Source organism: Wallemia ichthyophaga (assembly GCF_000400465.1).
Source record: "Wallemia ichthyophaga EXF-994 unplaced genomic scaffold scaffold4, whole genome shotgun sequence".
In the NCBI taxonomy this organism is placed as follows: Eukaryota; Fungi; Basidiomycota; class Wallemiomycetes; order Wallemiales; family Wallemiaceae; genus Wallemia; species Wallemia ichthyophaga.
Genome location: NW_008806277.1, coordinates 47755 through 74298, shown reverse-complemented (window position 1 = coordinate 74298; position 26544 = coordinate 47755). Strand labels below are relative to the sequence as shown.

General features: G+C 47.2%; 11 protein-coding genes across 11 annotated transcripts; 6 read left to right on the top strand and 5 right to left on the bottom strand.

Annotated features, from left to right (window-relative positions):
- Positions 1 to 22: 22 nt before the first annotated feature.
- On the bottom strand, positions 23 to 736 carry J056_003293 (Smr domain-containing protein C11H11.03c; the record flags this gene model as incomplete). The annotated part of the gene is made up of 1 exon (XM_009268516.1): positions 23 to 736. The coding sequence occupies one exon, from the start codon at positions 734 to 736 to the stop codon at positions 23 to 25; it is 714 nt and encodes a 237-aa protein (XP_009266791.1).
- A 502-nt stretch (positions 737 to 1238) lies between these two features.
- J056_003292 (Fructose-1,6-bisphosphatase, cytosolic) lies at positions 1239 to 2249 on the top strand (the record flags this gene model as incomplete). The annotated part of the gene is made up of 1 exon (XM_009268515.1): positions 1239 to 2249. One exon carries the CDS (start codon positions 1239 to 1241, stop codon positions 2247 to 2249), a length of 1011 nt encoding a protein of 336 aa, XP_009266790.1.
- Positions 2250 to 2421: 172 nt separating this feature from the next.
- J056_003291 (Glucan 1,3-beta-glucosidase 3) lies at positions 2422 to 3999 on the top strand (the record flags this gene model as incomplete). The annotated part of the gene is made up of 2 exons (XM_009268514.1): positions 2422 to 3756; positions 3808 to 3999. 2 exons carry the CDS (start codon positions 2422 to 2424, stop codon positions 3997 to 3999), a joined length of 1527 nt encoding a protein of 508 aa, XP_009266789.1.
- A 136-nt stretch (positions 4000 to 4135) lies between these two features.
- On the bottom strand, positions 4136 to 5910 carry J056_003290 (Platelet-activating factor acetylhydrolase 2, cytoplasmic; the record flags this gene model as incomplete). The annotated part of the gene is made up of 4 exons (XM_009268513.1): positions 4136 to 4849; positions 4902 to 5509; positions 5563 to 5767; positions 5818 to 5910. 4 exons carry the CDS (start codon positions 5908 to 5910, stop codon positions 4136 to 4138), a joined length of 1620 nt encoding a protein of 539 aa, XP_009266788.1.
- Positions 5911 to 6005: 95 nt separating this feature from the next.
- Positions 6006 to 7513, top strand: J056_003289 (uncharacterized protein; the record flags this gene model as incomplete). Its single annotated transcript, XM_009268512.1, has 5 exons — positions 6006 to 6082; positions 6131 to 6506; positions 6555 to 6718; positions 6762 to 7119; positions 7166 to 7513. The coding sequence occupies 5 exons, from the start codon at positions 6006 to 6008 to the stop codon at positions 7511 to 7513; spliced, it is 1323 nt and encodes a 440-aa protein (XP_009266787.1).
- Positions 7514 to 8857: 1344 nt separating this feature from the next.
- Positions 8858 to 14282, top strand: J056_003288 (Negative regulator of mitosi; the record flags this gene model as incomplete). Its single annotated transcript, XM_009268511.1, has 4 exons — positions 8858 to 9969; positions 10018 to 11541; positions 11589 to 12868; positions 12925 to 14282. 4 exons carry the CDS (start codon positions 8858 to 8860, stop codon positions 14280 to 14282), a joined length of 5274 nt encoding a protein of 1757 aa, XP_009266786.1.
- Positions 14283 to 14323: 41 nt separating this feature from the next.
- On the bottom strand, positions 14324 to 14692 carry J056_003287 (uncharacterized protein; the record flags this gene model as incomplete). The annotated part of the gene is made up of 1 exon (XM_009268510.1): positions 14324 to 14692. The coding sequence occupies one exon, from the start codon at positions 14690 to 14692 to the stop codon at positions 14324 to 14326; it is 369 nt and encodes a 122-aa protein (XP_009266785.1).
- Positions 14693 to 14771: 79 nt separating this feature from the next.
- Positions 14772 to 15635, bottom strand: J056_003286 (uncharacterized protein; the record flags this gene model as incomplete). The annotated part of the gene is made up of 1 exon (XM_009268509.1): positions 14772 to 15635. One exon carries the CDS (start codon positions 15633 to 15635, stop codon positions 14772 to 14774), a length of 864 nt encoding a protein of 287 aa, XP_009266784.1.
- A 55-nt stretch (positions 15636 to 15690) lies between these two features.
- On the top strand, positions 15691 to 20111 carry J056_003285 (Superkiller protein 3; the record flags this gene model as incomplete). Its single annotated transcript, XM_009268508.1, has 6 exons — positions 15691 to 15864; positions 15916 to 15966; positions 16014 to 16099; positions 16154 to 18971; positions 19030 to 19755; positions 19800 to 20111. The coding sequence occupies 6 exons, from the start codon at positions 15691 to 15693 to the stop codon at positions 20109 to 20111; spliced, it is 4167 nt and encodes a 1388-aa protein (XP_009266783.1).
- A 122-nt stretch (positions 20112 to 20233) lies between these two features.
- J056_003284 (uncharacterized protein) lies at positions 20234 to 22975 on the bottom strand (the record flags this gene model as incomplete). The annotated part of the gene is made up of 4 exons (XM_009268507.1): positions 20234 to 20377; positions 20425 to 22335; positions 22383 to 22592; positions 22799 to 22975. 4 exons carry the CDS (start codon positions 22973 to 22975, stop codon positions 20234 to 20236), a joined length of 2442 nt encoding a protein of 813 aa, XP_009266782.1.
- A 416-nt stretch (positions 22976 to 23391) lies between these two features.
- On the top strand, positions 23392 to 26501 carry J056_003283 (Vacuolar protein sorting-associated protein 35; the record flags this gene model as incomplete). The annotated part of the gene is made up of 4 exons (XM_009268506.1): positions 23392 to 23406; positions 23455 to 23484; positions 23542 to 26022; positions 26115 to 26501. The coding sequence occupies 4 exons, from the start codon at positions 23392 to 23394 to the stop codon at positions 26499 to 26501; spliced, it is 2913 nt and encodes a 970-aa protein (XP_009266781.1).
- Positions 26502 to 26544: the final 43 nt, after the last annotated feature.

Sequence of the window (26544 nt, the reverse complement as noted above, 5' to 3'; positions counted from 1 at the left end):
TAACATTACATAGGTGTGTACATCACATAATAACACAAGCATCCTCCGTGTCCTTGGCAACGTCCTCAGCATTATCCGTTCCATCACCCTGACCATCGAGATATACGAGCAGCTGGCCAGCGTTGGTTGGATCTACTCTGCATCTCAGATTCTCTTTGCGCATCATACCTTCAATCGCCGGCTTCATCTTTGAGACATGATTTTTAGAGTGGGTGCCGCGCCCGACGACGACTTTGAGCGGGTTGATATTAGAAACGCGAGCATTGGCGATGGCTTCCTCCACCTTCCCCATGGCCTCTTTAACATACAAGCCATGCAGATCGACCTCATCGCGGCGGTTATCGAGGTTGTTTTTCTCGAAGATCCAATCTGCGGCTTGTTTGTTAATGCGACTGCGCTCCTTCTTATGCTCCTTGCCCTCGTTGCTAAGCTCTTTAGCTCTACCGCCGTCACCACTGGTGTATGCACTGCTGGCTGCGTCGAAACACCTGCCCATCTTGTCGCCTTCTGCGTTGGCGCGGTCGCGGAGTTCCGTGTACTCGGGCTGAGACATCCAGTACTGCTCTGCTGCTTGACCGTTAATCCGCTTCTCTCCGAGCGATTCCTTGGGCGGTATGTATTCTCCCGTTGGTTTCTGCGAGGGTGCTGGAGTTGGCTCACTCTGCTGCTCCTGATGCTTCTCTATCTCCTTCACGCATATCTTGAATATCTTCTTTAGTATTCCGACCCAGTTCATTATTTGCGATTTGCTGCGTTGTGATGGCTTTAGAAATTTAGAAGTGCGATGATTCGGAGGATTTCAGATTTAGGATGTTTCGCCGGAATTAATTTGAGTTTTGTGAGCGAGCAGTAGGATAATCACGATGGTATTTTGTCGTTGGATGGCCCAATAGATTGCCCACAGTGCAGCCCACTTGCGTGCTCATTGGAATGTCCCGGGAATGCTATACTACGCACTATACATCGCACAGCAGTGGCAGTGGAATTGCATAAATTTGTAAATTGTGTGGTGTACCGGTGGATATATGCAAAACTACCCCCGCAATTCATTTATCCATTTGTAAAGTGATGTAACCACGCAGGTGTGAGTAACACACTAGATCAAGCGCCAGCATTAGAGGCACAGACTTTACGCGCACTCACCGCTCAATAACCCACCCACCAAAATCCAATGACCTCATCGAATCTATCCACACGCTAGCCCTCCGCCGGCTCCATCTTCTTTCAACCATACAGCCATGTCAGAAGGTCCAAATTCAAACACAAACTTACAGACTGTCTCCCGCCATATCTTGGAAGACCAGCACAACTCGCCTGAAGCGTCTGGCGATCTTTCTCTTCTCCTCACCTCAGTCACGCTGACGTCAAAGTTCATCGCGAACAACGTCCGTAAAGCCAGGCTTATCAACCTCGTTGGTTTGGCTGGTGAGACCAACGTCCAGGGCGAGGACCAGAAGAAACTCGATGTCCTGTCCAACGAAATCATGATCAACTCTCTCAGGGCTTCTGGTAAGACTGCTGTCCTCGTCTCTGAGGAACTCGACGATCCTGTCTTCATTGAGGATGGAAAGAGGGGCAAGTACTGCGTCACTTTCGATCCTCTCGATGGTTCTTCCAACATTGACGCCGGTGTTAACGTTGGTACCATCTTCGGTATCTACAAGGTCAGGGATGGCTCAAAGGGCGACATAGAAGACGCCCTGCAGAGGGGCTCTGATATGGTTGCCGCCGGTTATACCATGTATGGTGCCTCCACCAACCTCGTCATCACCACCGGCTCTGGCGTTAATGGCTACACCCTTGACCCTGCCCTCGGTGAATTCATCCTCACCCACGAAAACATCACCCTTCCTGAAAAGGGCTCTATTTACTCTTTCAATGAAGGTAACAGCAAGTTCTTCCATGAACCTGTAAACAAATACCTTGACTCTATCAAGAACCCTGCAGACGGTAGCAAACCTTACAGCGCCAGATACATTGGTTCTATGGTTGCTGATGTCCATAGAACACTTCTTTACGGTGGTATCTTTGGTTACCCAGGCGACAAGAAGACCAAGGATGGTAAGCTGCGTATTCTCTACGAGGGTTTCCCAATGGCCATGCTCATCGAACAAGCCGGTGGTATTGCCACTACTGGCACACAACGCATCTTGGACATCAAGCCTACTTCTATCCACGAGAGAGTGCCTGTCTTCTTGGGCTCGAAGCATGAAGTCAACCAGGTTATTGATTTCCACCGCAATGCATAAGTACAAAGCATATAACCAAATAATCTAATCGACTATTAAATGAACTTTTTTCTTTTGTGAATCTTATTCATTTTGAATTAAATAATCTGCTCACGTGTGTGTGTCTTGCGCATATATGAAATATCTACGACGCAACACTTGTTTTGTTATAATACTAAGTTGTCTCACTATTATGGGAATTTTCAAATCGCTCAAGAAATCCTTTTCGACAGAGCCAACATCCAACGCTCACGCTTACCCCACTTCGAACCACACAATACCACCAAGAATCCTATCGCCCGCTGATGTGTACAGATTTCGTAAGCAGCGCGGTGTCAATCTAGGCAGCTGGTTTGTCCTCGAAAAGTGGATCACCTGGTCTCCCTACAGGGAGGCGGTAGAGCCAGCCCAATCAGACCACGATGTAGCTCGCGGCGGAAATGCAAAAGAAATAATGGAGCAGCACTACGAGACGTGGATAACTGAAGCAGATTTCGAGTGGTTGTCTAGTATTGGTATAAACACGGTGCGTATCCCAGTAGGATACTACCATTTCAGCAAATATCTCGGACAAGGGTATCTCGACGGCACAGATTTCCAAGGCCTGGGACATGTGTACGAGAACACTATATCCTACATCGAAAGAGCCGTAGATTGGGCGGAGAAGTGGAACATTGGTGTACACTTCGATCTACATTCTGCACCTGGAAAGCAAAACCACGATGATCACTCTGGGAGATCTGGACCTGAGATTAAGATGTGGGAGGAGCGTAACATCGCAGTACTCAAGCATGCGCTGCGTTTCCTCATCGCACACTTTTCCCCTCGCGACAATGTGGTAGGAGTGGAGCTAGTGAATGAGCCAGCGAACAACGATGCGTTACTATCACTTTATCTCGACATACTGAGCGAAGCGCGCACACTGACCCACCCGCATTTCCCCCTAGCGCTAGGAGATGCATGGGACACGGAGTATTATTCCGGTGTAGTAGGCAGTCGCAAAGATTTCGTCATGCTCGACCACCACCTCTATCGCTGTTTCACCGAGGAGCAAACAAGCGCGAGTGCGTTCGACCATACTGGGCGGTGTCAAGCGGAGTATCTCGAGTTCCTGGGCGAGGCGCAGCGCAAAGCCCGCGGGAGTCTCATTGTCGGTGAGTGGAGTGGCGGGCTGAATCCGGGGTCGACGGCGGGACACGATCATCACGATATGATCGCCATGTGGATCGGCGCCCAACTCGCACTCTACGAACGCACCACCGCTGGCTGGTTCTTCTGGACACTGCGCAAGGAGCATGGCGGGGATACCGGTTGGGATTTCAAGGAGGCCGTCAACACTCACGCTTTCCCCCAGTGGGCAGGCGGCAGGAGAGGTCTGCCAGAGGAGGGCAGAGCGTCGCTGGAGGAGAGAGACGAACTCGGCCAACATGCTGTACACACTCACGCTCAATACTGGGCCTCTCAAGGTCTGCCTGTTGCCGAACACTGGAGATTCGAAGATGGCTTCAGGATCGGTTGGGATGATGCGGTGTGTAATGGCAGCTGTTACGTTGTTTGCCTGCTAACACACTACCTATAGGTAATGTTTGCTTATCATCGCCCTCCCTCTCACCACGTAGTCGGGCGCTCAGAAATCGGCTTCGTCGGGAAATGGATCGAGGCGCGGATGGACGAACACTCAGCTTTTAGAGGCCTAAGTGGGAACATGTGGGAATTCGAAACTGGCTGGAGACAGGGATATGACGGTGCTATGGCTGCGCTGGGAGAGTAGTCTGCGCGTGTCTATCAAATAAATTTATTATAATTGTAACAAAATGTTCAATTAAAGTAACTAATTAGGGATTAGAAGTACATGTCCTTGCTTTGTTAGTGTGTGGGTGTGTGGTGTGTGGATTGGGTAGCCGCGCTCACGATGCCGACACATTGTATGGCAGCTGCTGGTTAGGCTGACTCGTAGTATCTGGCGGTGTGTGACTGGGGAGGGTAGGCGACGGTATAGAGTCTTCCACATCTGCCCCTGCATATTCCTCTCTCGGTTTGATATGCAGGACGAAATGGCCGGGCTCTCCGATCTTCAACTTGATCAGCTCTTTCGACGTTGGCGGGAGACGTGGCGGCCACCTCTTCATAATGCTCTCCTTGTCCTCGTCAGCGAGTTCGTAGGGCCTCTCGCGACGTCTTTCATCGAGAACACGCGCATGCTCCTCATCCTCGCTCTCACACACGGAGAACTCAGATGTGTCGGTGCTAGCGTGGGTGTGGATCGAAGGTGTACGGTCATGGCTGGGGTTTTGGTTCGTGAACTCCCTCACGACATCCACCGTCAGGCCAAGTGCTTGCTTTGGGTTGATACGCATCCCTTTGTACTTGGACAGCCGAGGCGCAATTAGGTTGATGTCGCTGAATGAAGCGTGAAGCGTGCCGCAGATGGTGAATAACCACGACGGCAGTCCTTTATCTTTCTGGCGTCGGTGAAGGTCGTAGACGGAGCGGAAGTTGTCGTGCCATACTGTGAACTGCTCAGAATTGATCGTCAGCAAAGGCACCTTGATGTCGAAATGCGGCGGTGAGAAAACGGGGTACGAGATGGCGTCTTCTGGGAAAATCTCCCACCAGCTCCACTGGGAGTGTCTTGTTAGCCGCGGTGTGATTGAATGGCAAAGAAATACGCACAGGATCGAGTGTTATGCATCGCAGAAATCCATCTGACTTGGTCGCAACCCTGCAGATAGTCGCTCCACCGAAGCTGTGGCCCATGAAAGTAACATCCCTGTCTGCATCCATACATCTTGCGAATGAATCCCAATTCACTTGGCCTGCAGCACCACTTACTTTCTTACGATGGTTCATGAGCTCAGATGCAGCGCCCTGGCCCGCAGCAATACGTTTGAGATGTTTCCAGGTCATCTCAAGCTCTCTCAACCGGAAATCGAGCTGCTCGTCACGCAGAGGGACGTGGGACTCTTCTTTTGAAGGATCTTCAAACTTCACCTGTTTCCAGTCGTACCAGGTGACTGATCTCGGCGAGCCCTGCTCGCTGCGATTGTTGAGCGGTGGATAGACCCACGAAGTTGGTGCACTTCCATCGCGGTGCTCAACTGCACACACTATATATCCATGACTAGCCAGGCTCCCGCAGAGGTGGCTGTACATTCTCCTCTGCCCGCCGAGGCCGTGCGAGAAGATGATAAGCGGCCATTTTCCCGTGGGGCAGGAAGCGAGAGGAGCAGAATCGTATGCAGGGATCTTTGTGCTGCGAGCTAGAGCATGTGCGAATGAAACTAAAGTATAAAAGTCAGTTACGCATTAGGAATTGGCAGTCAGCGTGCTTCACCTGCAAAAGTGCGAGAAATCTCAGCAAGCTTAGCATATCCATAAGCGGTGGAAGCGAATGGCCTAGGAAACCACTTGATAAGCTTCCCCTTGCCGTTAAAAGCTTTCTTGTCTGTTGGGTAGTACAGTGTGAAGAGGACAGTTTCTAGCTTGAGTGGCTCCGGATCTGTATCAATCTTGAAGCTGGCAGATTGCTTTTCGTCTGGCTGCGTCAGTGTGAGTTGTGTGGGGCTCTATCGGTGGCGAAAAGTCGTACCTCATCGACTGGCAACTCCAAATCAAACGCACCGACAGGATATGGGCCATCGTAATTAGGCAGCTTTGAGCTAATATAAGGCACATAAACCATTGCCGTTTATTTGCCGAGTTTGGCTGTTGGATGATTGCTCGCAAGTTTACAACCGAAATCCGGAAGAATATAATTTAGGTAGAATTATTGAGCAAATGGACGATACAAAATATGTATTTAACCAAATCCCTTCGATTGATGATACGATTCGAGCTATAAAAGATTTGAAAATGTTGGTAGACGCAACCACTCTCTTCGGCATCAAATGACGCCATTTCAGATATAATAAACTATTCAATGATATTCTTATCATTACCGCTCTCTTTGGATTCTCTTTCCTGCTCTCACTTCACATACTCAAGCATTATACCAACTTTGACAACAGCACACATGCGCACGCGCACGCTGATTTCTATAAACCACTCATTAGAGCCCCGATCTTACTCTGCGCTGGATTTGGCTGCCTGGCTCTAAGTATCCAAGACGCCCCATTTGAAAGTCAGGTTGGCTTAGTGATAAACACCTTCATCTACTCAGCTGCGACTACTTACTTGGATAGTTGTATTGCACTATTCAATCGCACAAATCACACAGGCTCTATCAGACAGCAGCTCACTAATGTCATAATCTCTATTCTCTCTCTGCTCACAATCGTAGTGCGTGTCTAGTACACTAACTTCACTCACTCACTCACACCACTGCAGCTCACTTACTACGATCAAAGGCTTTGGTCACTTGTCATTTTCTTGCTGGGATACAACGTGATCAAGTCGTCTTCTTATGAACCTGATGAGTGGCTGCAGAGCTACGCCATGTGTACTCTTCTACCACTAATCCCAAATACGTGGAGCAAAAGTACGATATTTGCGTGAGTAAGCGCTACTTGATTGTTATTATTCTCACTCTCACAGTATTACCGTATCATTAACAGTCATCTCAGTCAGTAGAAGATGGTATAATGAACAACACGGACGCGAATTCTTCAAATCAGTAGAGTTTGTACATCCCATCATGTGCTGTATGACATTGGAAGGCAATGTAACGCAAGCCATCTACTGCTCAATGATGTTTGCATCTGTGGCTTTATTGCTCCGACCTACTGGAAACCCGGAAAAGATAGGATGGAATGATGTCTTTGTGGCACTGCAAATCTTCACACTTACCCAGTACACCGTTGCTATGGGTGTTGATTTTGAGCATCTGTTTTCTTTATTAGCCTTGTCTTTCAGAGATCTGCGGATAGGTCAGAAATTTGTAGTAGCTGGATATGTAAGTTTACATCATATTTAGCCTCAAATGCTCATTTTTCTCACAGTTAATCCAATATGGCATTTTCTTCATCATCCCAGTATTCGGCTTGATGTTTCTGTTGGATAAGTTTGACGCGCCTAATTTTGCCATCTTTTTGATGCATATGGTGTTTGCAAGTATGGCTATGCTCCTTATTCTACTCGGTGGTCTAATTTGCAATCCTCAAAGTGAGACAGCCGAATTATCTCTCAAAGTCCCACTACAAGCTGCTATCTCATACAATCTCATAGCTCCAGTGTCTTTCTACTGCAGCTCTTTGATTTCTAGACAGCTTAAACGCAAGAAGACGGCTAGGAAGGATAAAAGTCGTCTGGTTCCAGTTCCTGGTGTAAAACCAAGACAAGGAAACTGAATAGATATTTTGAAATTTTATGGTATCTTTTAGATACATTGGATACATTGAATGTGGTATCTGCACTTTGTGTTCTTATTGAGCTGAACTTCTCGCTTCGATTGCAGAGATGATGGGTTTTATCGAGCTATGTGTTACTCTAGAAGGAGTGCTTTTGTTGGATATTTTCAACATGATCTCAGTAATCATTCTGCTAATATCTGCTGTATTTGTAGTTGTTTTGAGAACCTTGAAGAAACTTAGACTGGAAACAAAAAACCCACTCACCCACCACCATTTGTGTTGAACTGGAAAAACCACTTCATCATTAGTAAAGACGTTAATGTTCATGAAACTCAGTTCGACGTGTATCAGCGCCGTAAAAACACTATATCCAATTAGATGGATTACGCTCCTGTTGGTCTGTACAGCAAGATATATAACGACATCGGCAACATGTCGAAGATTATCGAGTATGATTTCAGACACAACCCGCAACGGCGAATCTGTGTTGGACAAAACAGCAAGGTCTCTCCAATTCTTCATTCTGTGTTGCCTCGAAAGTTTCAGTGGCCATTTGACAACGTTTTGGAGACGGTTTTGGTAGAATTGAGTGATTGAGTGTACTTTGAATAGGAGTATAGCCAGTGATTGAAATAATCCAGATAGCTCGCTCAAACGGGAAGGTTCCAACTCACCCAGTACTAATATATTAGACAAAGTCTCACCATGAATACCAGCAACTTCTTGACAGAAACCAGTCCAACAACTCAGCTCAGAAGTGTCCCAATCGAGATGTCTTGCAAAATTTTGACCTGAACGTCTAACAGCATTTGAGATGATTGGACGAAATCTATCGTTGATATGAGAAATTCGTCGATAATCTTATAAAATCAGAGAACAATTCTACCATTCAAATGTACATCGCGCTATAAAAAAAAATTCCAGCCATTTGAGTATAAATTTGAGTGCAAGTTGTGCAAATATGTAAATGTCATTCTCTTGGAACGCCTGAGTCATCTGAGACTGTTTGGAGGGCCACGAAGAAGAGAAAATTTGCGCATAAGGCGTTTGAGATGTCGACATTATCGAAGAGATAAGCAAGAAGAGCGTGAGATCTATCAAGGATTCTCCAACAGACTATGTGGCTGTCCGAGCCGTTCTTTAGACTGAATCTACGTGCAAGTTTGAGGCGTTAGAATTGCTGAGATGGTCAATGGCCAGTGGCTCAGTAAGTTAGATGATTCCAGCGGAGGCTAGCTGACGAGTGAATCCCCTAATTTCATTTTTATTCTAAATCGAATTTGATCGTTCTAATCTAACCTGAGTTTCTTATCTCAAATCTCAAAATCAAACGCCGATGAGATGGAAATTATAAATCTCAATTCACCTGCGACCATCTACCTTAATAAGATAAATAAATCCCCGTCGTATCCTCCACCACCTCCTTCCATTGAGCCTGGCCTATTTAAGCTCTACCAGCCCCCGCTGCCACTGCCATTGCATAGATCTCTACATGGCCAACGCGAGCTCACGTGGCAGAATTCTCATCTCGTTGTTAGCAGCCACTCGCATATCCAGCGCATTCTCAAATTCGACAGCGATCATCTCAACATCTCACACGCGTCTTTTGGACAACTCCATCTCAACAGCGCAGACGATAAGCCTAGAGAGTGCCTCATAGTGTTTTTACACTCCACCCTCACCTCAAACACAAACGAGAATGACCTCGATTTGGCAATCAGTTCCACTGCTAATCTCGCACGCTTGTTCTTCCTCGATCCTGGTCTTGATTACTCTCTTCCACTCCCTTTCAACCTCTACAGAAGCTGGGACCTTGGCCTTGGTTGGCTCGTAGAACGCAGTGACGCTCGCAGAGCCGGTGAAAAGGTGTCCTCTTGGGCTGTTTTATCTGGTATTTGGCACCCTTGGAGACCAATTGGTGGCTGCAAAGGCTATGACGCTTACAGAAATCCTATCAGGCCTTTCGATTTCACCCCGCGTCCAAAATCTCGCATCGTCCTCATCACTCCCATGCAACCACACAACCAATCCACAAAACACAATTGGCCATTTCTCATCTCGTTTGACTCACAATCAAAGACACTCAGTGTTTTTCGTTATACCAGACTCAAACATCCCATCAAAACCAATCCTCCCTCCCCTGATTATGCCGCACCTTCCTCCCTCCCGAATGCTCCAATTGTGTCTTCAAACTTAAAGAGATCTTCAACACCGAGACCGCAGCCGAATCGTCGTAGGAGCAGTATCAAGTCTAAGGTCAACACTACTCTCGAGAATACGTTCGATAATAGCGATATCAGTCTCACCATGGATAGAATGATTCTCGCTGGCGAATCTGCTTCCAACAGAGCTCCACCAGGCTCGAAACCCGATGAGACTCAGACGCTTTCCAGCGAGTCTGACGTTTTTATCGATTTGCTTTGGGAATGCAAAGCAGCTGATATAGATTCGAGGTGCGTGCTTTAATGCTTTTTGAAATATCTTTAATTTGGACGTTACAGCACTCCCTCCGCTCACGCATTCGATCAGTCTGAAAGCGAAATTTCTCTCGCCATCCATTTCTCTGGCCTGTCATCGCAATTGATAGTCATCAAAGTGAGCCGAGACCCCATCCTTCCCATAACCAGTCAGCTGCATATTGAAGAAAAGGATACTGGATTCCCCGTAGCTACTGCGGTGACTAGCATTAGATGTACCCAGGAGCATACCGATGAGCTGGTTATTCTCGATAATGCCAAACAACTTCATATTCTCATACACAAATCACCCAAGTCTATACTATTTCCATGCTTGTTTCAAGATTCACGAGATCTACCGAGAGCATTCAAGGATGTCAATGGCAGCTGTCTCACAATCGAAACTACCACTTCCAAAGTTCGACGTTTCAACTTGGGTCAGTGGCCGATTGAACCTGTTGTTAAATCGTGCACCAGTCTCATTTCATCTCTCTGCACCAACGAAGAAAAAGCGGACTTTGCAAGGAAAATGTTTAAGCACTTCACACCACAAAATAAGGGTCTTGAAGCTTTAATCAGTACACTAGCTGATTTTATACGATGCGAGCACCTTGAAACACCCACTGCAGCAATGAGCAATGGCTGGAATAGGTTGACCAACACTAAAGCCCATCAACGCGCTCTGAGAAGCTCGAATATATTCGCAGTTCCTCCTGAGTCAATGAAGAAAGAGCAACACAAATCTGCTTCTGATTTGAAGCCGCATTCGCAAGCGCTTCATCACGTCTTGCTCGCTCTGCATCTTGTTGCAGAAGATGTGCTATTGGATACCACGACGAGGTTTGAGAATCTCGCTAATCTCGCTCCGATTCTAGGATGGCTGAGTAAGGCTGCACGTCGCGAAGACTATGTAGGCTGGTGGCAGCGATGGGCTGGGGAATATACCCCTCTGCCTTTTGACTGTGGAAGCCATGCGTCTGTTGAAATTGATATCCAGCCGCCTCCGAGTATCTACAAAGATCTGCAGTGCAGGATGGATAGAAACTCGTCTTCTTATCCTGTCATACCGCCTCAGCAACTACAGTCGACAGTAGCATTACAAAAAGTATTTACGTTGATAGGAGACAACAATCTCGAAGGCACGGTGGATGAGTTGATACGTAATGGCTTCACGAATGAAAAAATCAGAACTCTACCGCTACAACTCTCAGTAATTTTGCAGGAGGTCCTGCGTGTATGCCAGATGAGACCGAAACTGCGATGGTCAGCAGAAGCGTACCAGCTCATAGGGAGAGAGGACCTTGTCGCAAATGCTAATGCCAAAGAGCGGCAGGGTAAGAGTGATGATGTGCGCGATTTACCGTCTATGGAGACCATCAAGAATATAGTTAAAACTAAAAAGGAAGATGAAAGTAATGCTTCAAACAAGAATTGCTCCGGTGTCGAATTTGATAATATGGAAATACCAAAGTTGAGATTCTCACAGGATCATCGCTTGAAAGAGGTAGCAAAGATGTTGGATGGCAGCGAGTTGACAAACATGCGCTTTCTCAACACCAGTGGACTGCTGTGGGTTTGCTTCTTGTTTGGTAAAACTCCCTCTAACTAGAATACAGTGAACCAGACTTTTTGAAAGAGCAGGAAAATGTTACGAACGAGATGCCAGAACGCACATTAAGTCTGCCATATGGACGTGGTATGCTGACTTACGGAACAAGTCAGAGTGTTCCAGCAGGTCCACTACAGATACCGGATTTTGACTATCGTGTGCGCATGATACCGACTAACACGACGTACAACATCGAATCCACAGCAATCATGACTGAATTCAAAGAATGGGGGGAGTTTTCAAATGGTGTCGCCTCAGCTTTGAAGCTGAATGAGCAGCTCACAGTGGACGAGAGCTGGATCATGCTAAATAAACCGAGCAAGAATGTCATGTCAGCGCGTCACTCTGGTCTGATGCTGGGGCTAGGAATGAATGGCCATTTGCGCAGTATGTGGCTGGGGCACGTGCAGAAGTTCCTCGAGCCCAAGAATGAATTTATGACAATAGGGACGATGCTTGGTGTTGCTATCAGTTATGCAGGCGATCCGCCGGAACGGTTGATAGGGGCTTTCTCGCTACACGTACCCGCGATACTACCAACTCACCAACTGGAATTCAATCTTTCGGGGCTCACACAGGCGGCAGGACTGTTCAGCTTGGGTGTTGCGCACCTTGGTACACGGCAGAGACGCCAGGCTGAGATTCTGCTTGGCGAGATCGGTGGAGTGGATGTCCCTTCAAACGAAGGAAAGGGTAGCGTGCGAGGAAGCTACTCGTTATCGGCAGCTCTTGGCTTCGGATTAGTCATGCTCGCGAAAGGTAAAGAAGCGACATCGCCATCAGAGACGCAGATGATTACAAAACTGAGACACTATATGCATGGCGATAAGCACGGCCACAACAAGTCGGGCATCGAGTTTGACGCCCTTGACGCCAACTTTACCAGTCCCGGCGCGACACTGGCACTCGCAATGTGGTTTCTAAAGTCTGAGAGAAGCGACGTGGCGTCTCTAATGGATCTACCCCACAACTCCACTGAATTAGATTGGATCAGACCTGATTTCCTCCTATTTAGAACTCTCGCCAAGAATCTCATCATGTGGGATTCGATTGGCAGGAAGAAGGAGTGGGTTGAGAGTCAAATACCCCAGTTCATACGATCTGCTCTTGATAGAAAGAAGGATAGGTTTGAGTCTGTGGATGATAGTATCGAATTGGGCTACTACAACATCGTCGCCGGCGCATGTCTTGCTCAAGGACTCAAATTTGCGGGTACAGCCGAAGACGATGCGTTTGAGTGTCTACTTTACTATATGGATCTCTTCACACAAGCCGCATCGATTAAATGTGGGTTGTGTGACAATGCGATGGTTAATGGACTGACACTTTGACTCCCATTCCAGCTATCACATACGAGGGCAAAGTGAAACGAGCAGCAATCAGGTCAGGTCTGAACACAATAACCGTAGCACTAGCGGCGGTTATGGCTGGCACTGGCGAACTTGGAATCTTGAAGCGTCTCCGCATAGCTCACGGTCAATTCGGTGCATCAAGTGGCAGAAACTTCGGCTCACAGATGGCGACGCATATGGCACTTGGATTACTATTTCTAGGAGGCGGAGAGTACACGCTCACTAACTCAAACGAAGCTGTTGGATTCCTCTTGTGCGCTCTGTACCCCAAATGGCCAATGACGCCAGCCGATCAGTCAAACCATTCATTCGCATACAGACATTTGTGGGTGAAGGCTGTACAGAAACGATGCTTTATTCCGCGCGATGTCAAGACTAATGAGGCTGTCTATGTTCCCATTAAGATCAAGGCTGTCGACGAATTGGACAAGATGCCGAAAAGCATGAGGATGATAGCGCCAACGCTCGTGCCCAAATATTCTAGACTGCTCAGCCTGAAGATTGATTCGCCCAGATATTGGCCGCTTGTTATTGATTTCAACGATGAGAACAGTCTGAAGAATCTCAAGACATCACAGACTTTCTACGTTAAGAAGAAAGCAGGATATTTGAGCTACGCAGCTGATCCTCGCAATCTGAAGTCTACCGCTAGCAGAAATAAGGCTGGACTTGACCTTGTAGCCAACCTGAGGACGGATCTCACACCCGACCAGGGGCTGCTACGTTCCGAAAACTACGAAGAAGTCGGTAATAGTCTGGAGCTGAGTGGCAGTTTGTCGTCTCTAGCAAGCTTCGCTAGGTCTGGAGGCAGCTGCAATTTCATCGATGCTGTGCTGTTGGATGCGCTGTCTAATGACAAGCCTGTCAGTGTTTGGTATCATTTGACCTTGAACCGCTTATGCAATCTTGCACATAAAAAGACATACTCTCGGTCTAACTCGACAGAGCTTGTTCTGAGTGCTCGCGAGCTCAATTACCTGCAGGCCGCATATAGAGGCACATTAAGGAGTGTGCTAGGTTATCTCGCACCACTGCTGCAAAGCTCAATGATAACTTACGCTATCCGAACACTTTGCAAAGGTGGCGTGGAAGAGCATGTGCTTAGGGATGTCCTTATTGGGAAAAGACCTGAATGGGAAGCCGGTGTCTATTTATCAGCACACAATTATCCAGATCGAGGTACGGTGATGGCTATGTTTAATCAGATAGATGCTTGCAAGGAATTACCAAGGAGCGCGCTCAAACTGATGCTTCAACTGACTCTTTCAAGATTAGACAGTAACTCATCAAGCAAGACCATGGTAGAGAAAATATTCAATGCGTATGATAGTAACAAAATGAGGCCGTGATGTTTGTATCGGTTTATTTATTCGTGATAGCAGTCAAAAACTCAAATATGTCTTGAGCCCGCTTCCAACGAAGCCAAGCGCTTGGAAATGAGTTCGAGCTCTTTCTCAAGTGAATCAATCTGAGCTGTGCGGTCTTGCTCACTCTCTAGTGAGTTTGTAAGAGTTGATTTCTGTACCTTCTCGGGCGGTGCGTTTAAGTGACTGTCGATGTGTTCGATGCTCTTCTCAAGACTGTTTTTCAACTTGAGGAGGTTTTCAGTATCTCTTGTGGCAATGTAAGCCTTCTCTAGTGCCTGTTCACGCTCTTTCCACTGCACAGCTTTCGCAGTTGCCCCGTCTTGGGTCATTACGTATCTACGAGTGCTGCATCTGAGTGCGCATGAGTTAACTAATCTTGCTCCTTTGAACATGGTTGTTGTGTGATAAAGCACTAATATTTCACACAGGTGCATTTGACTCAAATGTCTTGTGATGAATCTTACAATAATGTTACATGTACCGGGAAGACGATTTCTCCGAAGGTTTCAAAGGTTTAGACGACGTATACTCCATCCTGAGAAGCGTCGCTGCAAGTTGTTCGTCGATATCGTTGTTATGTTGCTTCATGACGTCATTGCGTATATCTTCAACTAATTGCTCTGTACGAGCATCACGCTTCACGCCATTCGTAAGCATTTCTTCGAGAATATCCCTGACACCATTAATATCTGCAAATGATGCCCATTTCGTCGCTATAAGTTCATTATACGCGGGAGTAGTGCATCCGAGAACATAATGGTATACGCCTCTGTTCTTAACGTATTTAAATATGGACAAGGAGAGATGTGGGTTATTGTAAGTATCCCTGAAGACAACCATGAGGTCAGTGAGGAGATAAGGGAGAGTGGGACTCGTTGGATCGACGTCTAAAACGTTGAGTTTTGACCAATTAAATAGCTCAACGGGGTTACTACAGCTTAGTAGCTCCTCCCTTGACTTATCGAGTAGAAGATCTGTATCAGATTGTTTGAGTCGTGGACGCTTAGGCAACTTGCGCTTATCGATCGATTGATGTTGATTAGGTGAATGCTGGAATAGAAGATTGAGAATATCTTCAAATATTTCAGATTCTTGTGCAGTTATGTTAGTCTTCTTGTTTGAAAGCTGCCTGCGATTTCCGATAAGGGGTGGGAGTGTATCACTAGGCTTCAAATTGCGTATTTCTTGCCTATCAAGTGAAGTGGAATCGTTCTCTAGTGTACTGAAAATTGTCTTCCACGTTGAGTCTGAAGAATCTGATGCGTCTGATCCGTTTGAAGAACCTGTTGAAGCCGTGGAGTGAAATTTATGACTTCTACAGATGCGCGTTCTCATCCTGTCAAGTGCACCAAATGCACCAATTGCCCGCCTCATTGTCCTTGTTCAAGCTATGTCATCAAAGGCCAAATTGAAATCAGCAAAAGAGTCTTTGGATGCTAAGGACTTTGATAAGGCAAAGATATCGGTAGAAGGAATTCTTACATTTGAGCCTTTCAATTACAATGCCAACGTCTTCCACGGTTTAGCTCTGCTAAATTTGGGTGACGAAATCGGTGCAGAGAAGGTTGTTATATAGGTAGAATCAACAGAATAATACTCACAACTCCTATCAAAGGCTTATAGGAGAGCTATCGAATCAAATCCAACTCAATTACTCGCTTGGAGGGTGAGCCATTCACTCACTCATCCACAAAATCTAACCCTTTCTCAAAGGGCTTGGCCAGCTTTTATGAGAAATGTGAAAACTGGAATAGACTCATAAAGACTCTGTTTGAATTGCTTGAGTTGTTCCACGACGCGTGCGTTGATTTTCACTAAAGAAAAGACAGTCCTCTCACCCACACTTACCACAGCTCAGACGCTACGAAATTAGCTGAGACTATTCAAAAGCTATTGCAGCTTCACAAGCAACTCAACAACATCGACGATTTGACAGAATGCCTCCATTGGTACTTGCCTGGCTCAAAATATTACGACTTGTTGACCACTCTACCACCACCAGATCATACCCAGCCTCTCCTTACCACTACTTACGAATCACAATGCGCTATTTACGATTCATTGCCAATTCTTATTCAGTTGAAGGACATACACCTCTCAAACATGTCTCAGTGGAGGTGGTCTGAGATGGAAAAAAGGAGAACTCGCTTGGGCGCGCCAAAAAGGGATATTATTGAGAAGAACTTGATATCTGAATCTTCAAAAGACAGCAAGTTAGAGCCCCTTTACTTGGAAATACTAAATCATCCACTCACATCCGACGAACTGAGGCGTGACATCGAAGCAGCCCTCTTCAAATTCAAACATGACCATCTCTTAGCCACATCCCTCAAGGAAGCAGATCTCAAGCAACAACTTATCCACCAAGTCATGACTATGGCAACAGGAATGGTGACAATAAATGTCCCCAATTTGTTAGCGTGGACTACAATAATTGAGTGGTGCAATGTTGAACATCTCAATGAATACAATGCAATCCTGCTCAGACGCTTCCAAGCATTATTCCCAGATCACCCTCTTTGCGGCGTCATAAATGGCTTATTTGCTTATCTTCCTTCTTTCAGATTGGAAGATGATCCAACGCCTATCATGCCAAAGGACATGGCACTCAACGCAATTATTGATGGTATTGAATCAAACAACAGCTCTCTCTTCACTCATAGAGTACTCAGCTTTGTTTACGAGACTGAGAAGCAATTTGAAGACGCTTCAGCTGTCTCAGATGCAGGTCTTGATCTTTGTACTGTACTCGCTAAAGACAGTAGTCTAACGTACGACTTGCACAATTTGGCTTTTGAACGCACACTTGCAATCTCATTCACTTATAATTTCCCTCCCAAGCATCACATGAGAGCAATGGGGCATATCTACAACGTTCTCAACCTGCGCCCTCAAGACGTTGACATTCTAACTGCTCAAGGAACCTGTATGGAGTATGGCGGCAAGTGGGAACAAGCGAGGGAAGTATTCCAAAGGATTATTACCATCGATCCCGCCAACCTTATTGCGAAAGAGGAGCACAGTTGGTGCTATGTGATGCAATCTGATTACGCAAGCGGAAAAGCTGGGCTAGAGGAGGTGTTGGATGAGCTTTCTAAGAGAGATGATATGGAGAACGTCGCAACCCACCAAGCAAGATGCTATTTCAAGCTAGGCAAATGTCTTTGGGAGCAAGGTGGACAGGAGAAGATGAGCTCCTACTCACTCTTCATACAATCAATCAAACACGTCAACAAATATGCACCATCTTTCACGTACCTTGGTCTATACTATTTACAGGTAGCTCAACCAATCGATGTCGTACGCGCGTCCAAGTGTTTCCAAAAGGCATTCGAGTTGGATAGCCGCGAAACAGAAGCAGCGAGATGGTTAGCTGATGGTTTCGCAGATGAAAAGGAATGGGATTTAGTGGAAATTGTAGCCAGGAGGACCGTCGAAGGTGAAGGTAGCACAGTCGAAGAATTGGTTAAAGGTAGATATCTCAGTAGAAACGCCTGGGCATGGAAAGCTATTGGTGTGGTTGAACTCAACAGAAATAACTATGGTGCTGCTATTGAAGCATTCCAGATCGCTTTGCGTGCAAATACTGCCGATATGTCGAGCTGGTTGCGTCTTGGTGAGAGCTATGCAGCTGCCGGACGTCATTCTGCTGCTCTAAAAACTTTCGGTAAGAGTAGGGAACTGGATAATAGTGCAGATAACTGGCTAGCTCTTTATGCTACTGCTGACGTCTTGCGTTTGATGGGATTCCACGCATCGGCTATTGAGACTTTAAAGTCTATCTACGATAAAAACAACCTCGCGATTGTGGTTGCATTGTCTCAATCATATATTTCACAAGCACGTTATGAGACAATGAGCGGCTTCAAAGGCCGAGCCGTCGAGAGCTACATTGAGTCAGTTAAACATGCCCTTACTCTTGTTCACCAAGAGAAGTATTTGAGGGTAGCGTGGAAGGTTTTTAGTGATGCTTTCTATGGATTGGCTAAGCTGGCCGCTTTGGATGTGCGTTCAGATCTCAGTGAAGCTGTCGAGACTATAGTTAGCGTAGTGAAGGAGGAAGATATCTTAGGGAAATTTCATAGCAAAGATATAATCGACTTGGGTAGGATCAGCAACACGATCAACACGCGAAGCTCAATCAACAGAGCCTGTGTTATGGTGGCAATACTCACCAGCGAATTTGCAATCACTTTGGATTTCGGCAGACCAGATAGCGTGGGGTCATCGTGGTATGATCTCGCTATCGTTCTTGAGGAGCTTTCTAAACAAAGCTCATTGAAGTCAGAGGCAGATGTTAAAAAGGATACGTCCAAGCTGTCAATTGCGGCAGTAAGGAACGCTCTACGCTCTGAGCCTGGCAATGATGACTATTGGAACGCGCTAGGCAATCTTGTATTCGAGAGTGATGCGCGACTTGCTCAGCACTCGTACATCAAAGCCATTGAGATCGATGGACGTAACCCCACATACTGGACCAACTTAGGTTTCTTGTATATAGCACAGAAGGATGCCGAGCTGGCTGGATATGCACTCAAGAAATCCCAGACAGTTGATCCAGACTATGTGTATGCATGGGTTGGGTTATCCATCCTCGCGACATCGGAAGGTCGACACGAGGATGCCAGGATGCTGTACGAGCACTCGTTTACTATATCAGGCGGCTCAGAGGTTCGTATTCTAGTGTACTTTTCTTTCACTAAACTCAAGCTAACCATGCCAAAAACAGCTTGAGAGCAACTTTGGATTCGCATTTGCTCACAACAAGGCAGCGGAAAGCTCCGAAATGCATCGTCAAAACTACGCGATGCAGAGGTTCACAGAGGACAGTCCGAATGACTGCGCCGGACTGCATCTGCACGCCCTTGTCAGTGAGCGCCTAGGACAGCACGACGTAGCACGAGCACAGATAGAGCGTTGTGTCGAGCTCCTCGAGGCTGCGTATGAAGATAGCGAGAGTGCTGAAACTGAGAGGAATTACGCCCTTGCAAATGTTTCGCTAGGCAGGATCCGACTCGCGTTGGAAGAGTATGGTGGCGCAATAGAAGCATTCAATATCTCTCTTAGTCTGGTCGAAGAGGAGGAAAAAGATATGAAGCTGTCAGCTATGCTTGGCTTGGGACTGGCTGGGTATTATAGCGACTCGTCGCACACACCCATCAAAGATGCTTTCGACGAGTTTAAACATGTCGATGCTGGTGTGCTTCTCGCGCAGCTCTTGTGGTGTAAGGGCGACAGAGACTCGGCTACGTCTGTGTTATTGGAGTGTGTGGAAATTGATAGCGAGTATCTCCCTGCTATCTCCACCCTCGCAGCTATAGGTATACTCACACACGACGGTGGGCTGCTCGATGCTGCATTGTCTGAAATCCTGTCTATGCCCATTGACAAGCGCAGCGAGATTGATAAGCACAGGGGTGTGCACAAGCTGCTCGTTCAGAATACTTTGATGAGCGTAGGTGAGATGATTAATGAGATGCTACGCTAACATTTACACAGGGAGACACACTCTCAACAATCAGAATGCTCACTAAGCAGTTATCCTTCGAGCCATACGCTCAAGACCTCAAGAGGGACCTCTCCAAGCTGCTACTAGCAACCGACAAGAAAGATCTGGGTGTGAACGTAGCATTGGCCGACGACAGCATTGCGACCAGATTAAACGCTAGCAATGTCGCCTTGCAAGCTCTGGCTAAAGCTGACGGAGGAATGGCAGAGGAGGCATTGAAAGATGCTCAACGTGCACTGCACATTGATCCAACGGACCAAGACAACTGGAAGACAGTCGCATTGCTCAAACTACTCGTGTAGACGTCGAAGAAATGTATCATTGTCATTGTTCGAAATCTTCTATTCACAAGATTGAAATTGATATAATCAAAATGTTATAAAACGAGAGTGTGTATATTGCAGAATTGAAAAAGAGACGCCGGTTATGCATCGTGAGACCTCAACGACCAATCGTCGATAGCAACATTCTTTGGGGTTTGGAAGTCATCCGATGACATGCCGTCCCATTGTGGTTCGAACGAGATTTGTAAGCTGTAAGAACCGGCAGGGATATCGATAGTAAGGACCTGAGATGATGTTAATGATAAGAAGATTATAAGACATCAACACCTACGTTAGTCTCATTACCGTGCGAGTCGACGTTTGGAATAGCAGCATTTTCACCTTCACCGTTTTCGGGAAGTTCATCTGAAGAATCTGGCTCAGCTTTCTCTTGGCCGAATTCAAGGTCGGTATAGGAAGGATTAGTGATTCTGACTGTCATCTTTTCACCATTCAATTCTAAATCAGCTGATTGACCGTTAAGCGAGATAGTAGCGTTAGTTTGAATTCTCCATTGCATTTGCGCGTCTGTGTCAATGTCATCTTGAAGCAAGATTTGACGACGCTTGTTAAGGAGTCTTAAACCACGCTTGACTGAGTTACCGTAGTAGGAGCTGGTGATATCGGATGTGTAGAAACCAGTCGAGTCATCATCAATGTCAATATCCATTGTTGCACCTTGAGTAGTGTTTGAAGTGCCGAAAGCAGCATCTGAAGCAACACCTGCGTTTGAGTTTGTGTTGTTGTACAACAAAACATTTTGACCTTCAGTGCCCTTTCTGTACCATTGCCATCTCTCTGCATCTTGGGCTTCAGAGTTGAAGTAGTTTTCACCGAGGTAGTTGGCTGCACCCAATTCACCAGCCCAGCGCTGACCGAGAGCATCAATGACAAAGTCACCGACATCAAGATCACCGTGTGTTTGGTGACCACTCGTGTTACCCGCTTTAATTGCTGCGAAAAGACCCTTGTTGTCGGTCCATGAAGAACGGAATGAAGCCCATTGAGTGTGGGAGTCGTCAAAGTATCTGTCCAATGGCATGTTGTTCCACCATGCACCTGCTACATGAGGGTCGTACCATAACATGTTGAAAGCGTCAGTAGCGTCAGCGCGATCACGTTGGTAGAGCATGTATTCAGGTGTTTTAGTTTCTCTACCGAGTAAGACCAAAGCGTTGGCGGTGGCGGTGTACTTGTTTGGACCAGTGTCACCGTAGTCGAATTTAGCTTGGTTACCAAAGTTGTACATATGGAAATCAGCAGTCTTGTAAAAGTTTGGATTGGTGGTGAGCATTCCTTGTTCATTACCGGTTGAAGCGATCAATGAGGATGTGGCTAATGACCAACCAGTGGTACCAAAGTACCAGTAGTCGGAAGTTTCGGTCCATGTACCGTCTTCGCGAGCACCATAAACACAGTTCGACTTTGCGTTTTCAAGAGCTTCGTTGAGTATCTGCTCAGCGAGACCAGAAGTGTCATCTTCCCAGATGGAGAGAGCAGAGTTAATCATACCACCGTTACAGACACAGTTCCAGTTACCCGATTCACTTCTCCACCAGTAGTTGTTTTCAGCTTGAGAGTGGTTGAGACCGTAGGTGACGAGAGTGTCACGGATCCAATCCTTCTCATCTTGGGACCATGAGTCGTAGAGCCAATCGTAACCAATGGCGAAAGAGTTCATGAATTCAGCCGTATCAAGGAAGTGCTTTGGATTCCAGTTGTTGGTTTCACCTTCAGTTCCAGAACCGTATGTTTTGGAATCTTCATCGGTACCTGCTGGAGTTTCTTTGACACCACCAATAACTTGAAGACGGTCCCAAACACCATCCTTGTACTTATCGTCTTTGGTCATACGATACGCGTAAGACAAGGACTTGACAGCCATTTGACATTCACGAGCTTGGTCGAGTACACCAGAACCAGTTAAACCACCATCTGGGATCCAAGCTGGGGCTGGAGTGTCAAGGAAGTGCTGAGCTTCATCGAAAATAGACTGATTCCAATAGCTCATGTATGCATCGGCGTCGATCATGTCTTTAAGGCATTCCCAGCGACCAGCAACACCACCAATACGAGGTCTGTCAGTGGTGACTTGAATACCATCGCCGTCGAAAGAAGGAGGGCTTTCGTCGCAAGTTGGAAGATTGAGTTCGTCATCTTGATCACTGAGGAAGGTAGGAGCTTGGAAAAGCTTTGAGTTTGTCTGAGATATGTCAAAATTTGCACGAAAAGAGGCTGTGCAGTGCTTACACCATTGTTACCGTAGATAGGAACACCAGCATCATTGGTGTCTGTTGAGAATCTGCCGCTTGATAATTTAGATTGAGCAGCGTCTGAAGGGGAAGGTTGAGCTGCGTTGTTGGCGTTTGAGTTGCTATTGTCATCGTCGTTGCGAGAGCCGACGACACCGCCAACGACACAGGCTATGATGATAGCAGCGATGACTGCAGGGATACCAATCTGATTTTTCATGTGTTAGTGGATGTTGTGGCTATTGGATAATGACGGTGATGACGGTGGCTGTTATTTTTAAATTAAGATAAGGAACCAACAGGGTCGGAATCCAGAATCATTGGCGGATTGAATATTAAAATAAAAAATGGAATCAACGCAGCCACGTCGACAGCCCCAGCCCCAGCCATCAACGCCAAATCAACGTAACTCACAAGGAATTTCTTCTTCTTGTACCAGGGTTTTGGTGCTGCGACCTGTGCGCCACCGAAAGCAGCGCCACCACCAGCGTACTTGAAACCCTCATTGCTCATTGGGTCATCACTGTAAGGAGCGTTGTTTAGTCCAGGCGTGCTGTCTTGATAAGCACTTTGGTAATAAGGAGTGGACATTGTGCTGTGTGCTTTGTGCGATGTGTTTTGTGTTGTGTCTGCTTTATATGTTATGGCACGTGTTGTCAACTCAACGCAACGCCTTTGTAATTTACTTGATGAGTGTTCTGGTTCAAAATGTGAAATCGCGGGCAGTGCATAAAATACTCTGACTTCTATATTTGGAAAGTTGAGATGTAAGAGATGGTTGGTATTGCTGCAATCAGGGAATCCAGCTGACTAATTACATACCCTTATCTTGCAATATCTACGCGTTTTTTCCTTAACGGTGGTTATAGCGGGGTGACCGGATTTGGAGTGGGGGGAGACGTGTGATGGGCAGAGTGAATGGGCCACTGCTGCTGCTGTTGCTGTCAGTTATCGTTTCGACATCCACTGCCGTTGCTTCTCTTTATCAAACAACCATCATCTATCAAATGGATGAGCCCAAAGTGGGAGATATACACAGCACGCGGGGACCACGCTGATCCCCTACGCAGCTACTAATCGAGGCTTTGAGTGCCGTTAAAGTGAGTCAACTGACACGCATCACTGAGCTCACGGCTAACACCACGCCAACACCTCAGACTCACCAAATACAAATGAAGAAATGCCTCGACAGCGATGAGCTCATTGATGCTTTCAAATCTGCCTCTGCCATGTTATCCGAGCTGCGAACGTCTTCTCTAGGCCCCAAAGCTTATTACGAGCTGTACATGTCAATATTCGACAGTCTCCGCTTTCTGTCTACCTACTTATACGACGCACACATGTCGTCGAAGCACCACCTCGCTGATCTATACGAGTTGGTGCAATACGCTTCAAACATCATCCCCAGACTCTACCTGATGATAACTGTGGCTTCAGTGTACATGTCTGTTCCAGACGCGCCCGTCCGAGAGATAATCAAAGATATCATGGAAATGTCTCGCGGGGTACAGCATCCGATCCGCGGCCTGTTCCTTAGACACTACCTGTCGGGCCAGACGAGGGATTATCTACCAGTGACTCTGAACTCCACCGATAAGAGCCAGGGGACACTCAACGACAGCATCGCTTTTATTCTTTCCAACTTTATCGAGATGAACAAACTCTGGGTTAGACTGCAACACCAGGGCCACTCGAGGGACAGGGAAAGGAGGGAATTGGAGAGGAAGGAGCTGCGTATTCTTGTCGGCACCAACCTCGTGCGTCTCTCGCAGCTCGAGGAACTTGACTTGCACACATATCAGTCTGTCATACTCCCCAACATACTCGAGCAGGTCGTAAACTGTCGTGACGTTATTGCGCAGGAGTATCTCATGGAGGTCGTTATACAAGTGTTCCCGGATGAATTTCAACTCAACACTCTCACGCCTTTTCTCACAGCCGCGTCGCAGCTCAATACTCGCGTCAACATCAAGCAGATTGTCATATCCCTCATTGACCGCCTCTCACAGTATGCGAGGCGAGAGGCTGAGCAGCAGTCGCCCGAAGATCTCAAGCAACAGGATGTCGAGATTGAGAAGCGGTTGCAGGAAAAAGTGAGGGCGAAGCGTGAAGGTGAAAAGAATGGCAGTGCCACCTCAGAAAAGACCTCAGGTAAAGGTAAAGGACGAGAAGAAGAAGTGGAGAAATACCGCGGAATCCCACACTCTGTTAAGCTATTCGAGATGTTCTGGGAGCAGATAGTGAGGCTGATAGACACACGTCCAGATCTATCTATGCAGGATATAACTGCGTTATTGGGCTCGTTGCTTGTTCTCTCGCTCAACTGCTACCCGGACAGATTGGAATATGTCGACCAAGTGCTCTCGTTCACGCAGGCGAAGCTAGATGAGGTGCCACAGCACTCACCTGCGACGGTTACGAATGTGCTTGCGCTGCTGCGCGCGCCGATTGGGAGTTACAAGAGTATGTTGACGTTGCTCGCTTTGACGTCTTACGCGCCGCTATTGCGCATGCAGCCATACCACTCACGCAAGAGTGTCGCGCAGGACATTTGCCGCGCGCTACTCGACAGCCACACAATCGTGTCCGACGAGCAGGATGTGGGTGACCTGCTCGACCTATGCGCGGTGCTTATCAGCGATGCGCCCCACGACGCAACAGATACAGATTCAGAATCGGATATGGAGCTGGCCAGCGAGCAAGGCTCACTCGCGCGCCTCATCCACCTCTTCCACTCAGATGACCCTCCTACACAATTCGCGCTGCTCAGAAAGACGGGCGAGAAACTGGGCAGGGGCGGGCGACGCATCGTGTTCACTTTCCCCACCCTCGTCACTCGCGCTATACAGCTAAGCAGGTCGTATGCGCACGATGCACTGTTTGCTTTCATCCACCAGTCTATTTTCCACCTACACGTCTTGGCAGATACACCCGAGGACTGCGCACGCCTTTTCATCCGCGCGGCCGCGGCGGCGTCGACAGCCGAGAAGGAGAAGGAGAAGGAGATGGGTGCGGTGGCGTACGAGCTGTTCAGCGAGGCACTGCTGCTGGTCGAGGAGCAGGTCGTCAGCTCCAAATACCAGATGCGATTGGTGGCAGAAGCGACGCGGGCGCTGCAAAGGCTGGAGGTGAACGCACACGACTACGCGACGCTCGCAGATAAATTGATCAACCTCGCAGCGAAGATGGTGAAGAAGTCGCACCAGGCCGAGTCGCTCATGGTGGCTTCCGGTGTATATACCCATGAGGAAGATAAGTTGGGACGCGTGTTGGGTAGAGCAGCCGACATTGCATCCCACCTCATCGATCCACTCACTAGCGCACAAGTTTATGTGGATATCCTTGACACATACCTCATGTATCTCGAGGATGGGGCGGGCGTGGAGAGCGTTGCAAATCTTAGTAATGCGGCTAATGGTGTGGTAGAGTGCATTTCTACCAAGATAGACCAAGTAGACGCGGTTGATAACCACCCTATCAGCGTCGAATTGAAAGCACCATCCACCGTTGACGTTAACCTCACCGTGCACAACGTAGTCAGTCACTTCAAACGCACATTGGAACATATACACAGGAAAAAGTCGCAAGTCCCTGCGTTCCACAATGTCAACATCGCTGGACCTTGTTTGAGATACGGCGTGGGTGAGGGAGAGTGACGTCAACAAAACATGTAAACACTACAATGCGAATGAAATTGAATAAGATGACTCTTTTTTTTTACGTCTGAAAGATCCACTCGGGATGTGGCTTCCTAAACCCGGGCTTCCAAATGAGCACACCAAACAGCGTAGAGAGACACCTGAGGAGGCTGTCGGACAAAGACAAGATGGTGATGCGGCGCAGTCTGCCGATATACCTCGTTATAGTAGGCGTGAATTGCTATCTGCAGTATTTCCAAGCACACGTACTGCTTGAGCACAGAGCGCTGCATTGGGTGCTAGAGCTATCTGGATGTTATCTCACACTGGTGTTATTCAAGGGCGTTCTCAAGATGCTTGGCGTTGTTCGCGGCGATGTTGGGCTCACCAACGCTGTTCATTGGCGATTCACGGCGGATTACGGGATAAAAGCGCAGGGCGAGAAGACGCAAGCGGTAGGAGAATCCAAGCGGGAGTAAAGGAGTTGAAAGGAAACAGAAATACATATTCATTTCGTCATGT